General features: G+C 43.7%; 1 protein-coding gene across 1 annotated transcript; it reads left to right on the top strand.

Annotated features, from left to right (window-relative positions):
• Window positions 1–230: 230 nt before the first annotated feature.
• On the top strand, window positions 231–2,731 carry LOC138203636 (alpha-1-antitrypsin homolog). The gene is made up of 5 exons (XM_069158640.1): window positions 231–267; window positions 508–1,150; window positions 1,298–1,568; window positions 1,767–1,914; window positions 2,102–2,731. Exons 2-5 carry the CDS (start codon window positions 517–519, stop codon window positions 2,291–2,293), a joined length of 1,245 nt encoding a protein of 414 aa, XP_069014741.1. The 5' UTR covers window positions 231–267; window positions 508–516; the 3' UTR covers window positions 2,294–2,731.
• Window positions 2,732–3,521: the final 790 nt, after the last annotated feature.

Genomic DNA, 3,521 nt, shown 5'->3' with positions numbered 1-3,521 from the left:
ATGACTGAGAATAACTTAGACATGAATTTGCGTGATGCATTATAGACACATTCTCCCACATTTTTAGAGCAGTCCATCATCTCACCAGCGGTTCTTTACCCATGCTGTGTTGCATCAGTGAAGATAGGCTGATCTCTCTTAGCAAAGGACAGAGGAGAAAAACTGGTCTTGGTTAATCTTTGACAAACTGTCAGCTGACTCCCGGAGCTCCTGTATATAAAGGAGGACGTTTTTGACAAACTGCCTGCAGCAAATAGGACATTGAAGGTAAGCACATCACTTTAATGAAATATGCTCCACAATATTCTTAAGAAAACTATTTTTTTGGGTAAAAATTTTGTTTGGATGTGACAAAATTTGTAATAATTTGGAAGTTTAAACCTGTCTAGATGTTATTATAAATGTGTCCTGTTTAATTTAGAGATATTAACCCTATAATTCCTTTTGTTTATGATTAAATTAGACCTACTCTGGTCGATCCTAACTGACTTGATTTTCTCTGGACAGGCTGTAAAGATGCGTGGTATGTTTGCTAGCTGTGCACTCGCAGCACTGCTGCTGGCTGTAGCCTGGGCAGACCACGATCACGACCACCACCACCAGGGCCACGACCACCACCAACAGGGCCATGAGGGCGGCATGAGCTGCCACAAACTGTCCTCTCCCAATGCTGACTTTGCTTTTGCCCTCTACAAAAGCCTGAATGCCAAGGCTGCTGCTGGAAAGAACATCTTCTACTCACCGCTGGGCATCTCCACCGCCCTGTCCATGCTGTCCACCGGCGCCCGAGGTGACACTCACACCCAGATGTTCTCCAGCTTGGGCTACGGCGCCTTAAACCAGATGCAGGTCAATGAAGCCTATGAGCATCTCTTCCACATGCTCGGCCACAGCCAGGAGACCCAGCAGCTGGATGTCGGCAACGCTCTGGCCCTGCGCTCTGGTTTCAGTCCTCTGGATAAGTTTCTGAAGGATATCAAGCACCACTACTCTGGTGAGACCATCAACGTCGACTTCACCAAACCAGACGAGGCTGCAGCTGAGATCAACAGATACATTGCCAGTAAAACTCAGGACAAGATCAAAGACATGGTGAAGGACTTGGACCCGGAGATGGCCATGGTGCTCATCAACTACGTGTACTTTAGAGGTAGGACACATAGAGACACTCCATCTGTGCAGGCACATTTAGTCATCTTAATTAAGGTATTAAGGACAAAGAACCAGATTTAAATCTAATATTTCAACATTTTTATCTTTGTAATCCTTCGTCTCCCTCCTCTGCTGTCTCGTACAGGACAGTGGGAGAAACCCTTCGATGCTAACATGACAGAAAAGGCCGAGTTCAACGTGGACGACACCACCAAAGTTCAGGTGGACATGATGAAGAAGTTGGGACGCTACGACTTTTATCAGGACAGTGAGAACCACACCACCGTCGTCATGCTGCCGTACAAGGGCAACACCTCCATGATGATCGTGCTGCCCGACGAAGGCAAGATGAGCAAGGTGGAGGGCTACATCAACAAGGAGTACATCCAGCACTGGCACAACTCGCTCTTCAGGAAGTAAGAAGAGAGGGATTTCTTTTGCATCCTCAGGCCTACAGTTATGTTTGTGTGTCACAGATGCTTTAATAGTGTGGGCAGGGAATGGCTTGGCATGTGTTGGGTTTTTATTCTAAAATTAGTACAGCTCATGTTGCACAAACATGTCATCTGTATTTCCCACTGATTCTGACACTGGTGATTTTCTTTGTTCCTCAGCAACATTAATCTTTTCATGCCGAAATTTTCCATCTCTGCCGAAGCCTCTCTGGTTGACACACTGAAAGAAATGGGAATGACAGACGCTTTTGGAGACAACGCAGATTTCTCCGGCATGTCTGATGAGGTCAAGCTCAAAGCCTCAAAGGTAGGATCTGCAAAACATGACTTCACATTTTCTGTTATGTTACCTGAAAGCTTTATGTCTGTTTAACGGCAATTACTCATGGAAGAGCTGACTCACACATACATAGCTGAAGGGCCATCCAGCTTTTGCACAGTTTTTTCAGACGTTTCTAAATCCGACTTGACGCTGACTGTTGTCTCCTCCACAGGTGTCCCACCAGGCCGTGCTGAGCGTGGATGAAACTGGGACGGAGGCAGCCGCCGCCACCACCATCGAGATCATGTCCATGAGCATGCCCGAGACCATTATGCTCAACAGACCTTTCATGGTATTCATCCTGGAGCACTCGACCAAGAGCATCCTCTTCATGGGAAAGATCAACAACCCCACAGCCATGTAAAGATGCTCCGTGTGTCACATTTTCCCGCTGCAGCAGGTTTTTTAGTAGCTTCAGGACATTTCATCTCATTTTTACCTCTGCATCTGAAAACACTGTGAAGGTGATATTAAGAGCACCGGGGAAGTGATGAATAGAGAATAGCTTGATGAATGAGACAACAGATCTATCTTCAAGTAACAGAAATGTCAGTCTATTAATCTGTCTGTCAGCGTGACACATTTATCACCATTTGTCATCTGAACCTGGCAACGTCTCCACATGTCTGATTACATCATTATATATCATATCCAACTGACTGTTTTATATGATACAATGAACCAACAATCAGCCGATTTATCATTTGAAGCATCGACGAAGTCACCAAGCCAACTTGTTATTGTACTACTGCTGTTAATACATGGTTCAAAATAAAGTGAAATAAAGACTTCTCAAGACAAACTGGCATTTTATGTTTTCAGTCTAATTTTGGGAGCCAATTATCTCAGAGTTGAACGATTTACACCGACTGTTTTTTTCAGAATATACAGGACATTTGTCGCAATATCCGGGAATGCACAATATATTACATTATTGGCTGGTATATACATAAGAAAGCTGAACTGTGGCTATGATTTTGATAATAGAATTTCAACTAATAGTTAGGACTAATCGAGCAGAGACCTGAAGTCTAGAACGCCACTTTAAAGCCGGTTCGGAGTGGTTATTTTCTGCCTGTCTCTTCCTGTCCTCTGCTCTCTGTTTTTGTTACCATTTGCATGAAGAGTTTCATAAGGTTTGCTGAGTTTGGCATTTTAAAGAAGAGGTCACCTCGTGCTGCTAGGTGCAGCATTGTTGTGCTTAATTTCTGTTATATCTCATCAGAGAATTTTTAGACCCGGTCCAATAACGTCAACTTTTACTGTCTGGCTTTTTGCTGCAGTTTTTGGACTCACTGCTTTTCTAAATTCTCACGAGTGTTTCTGATCAATAGAGACCAGGCTTGTTCATTTTGGCCTTACAGGTGTGGGCCTGTGACTGACTCAATTTGGGGATTTATATTTTTCAGATGGGAAGGTTTACGGGGTTCACCTCTTTGCACTGACAATGTTTTTTTTGCATCATTCTTGAGAAACCTGGCTGAGTGTCTAAAGATCGACATTATTATATTTTCATATTGTTGTAAGTAATTCGGTTAATAAAAACATTGGTGTGCGTATTGCATGTGGAGAATGTGCAAACACATTGAGTA

The sequence above is a fragment of the Embiotoca jacksoni genome, unplaced genomic scaffold (genome assembly GCF_022577435.1).
Source record: "Embiotoca jacksoni isolate LCO1_2020_lvr unplaced genomic scaffold, fEmbJac1.0.p SCAF_23, whole genome shotgun sequence".
NCBI lineage: Eukaryota > Metazoa > Chordata > Actinopteri > Embiotocidae > Embiotoca > Embiotoca jacksoni.
The sequence above is the reverse complement of the archived record's forward strand: the minus strand, read 5'-3'. Positions and strand labels throughout refer to the sequence as shown.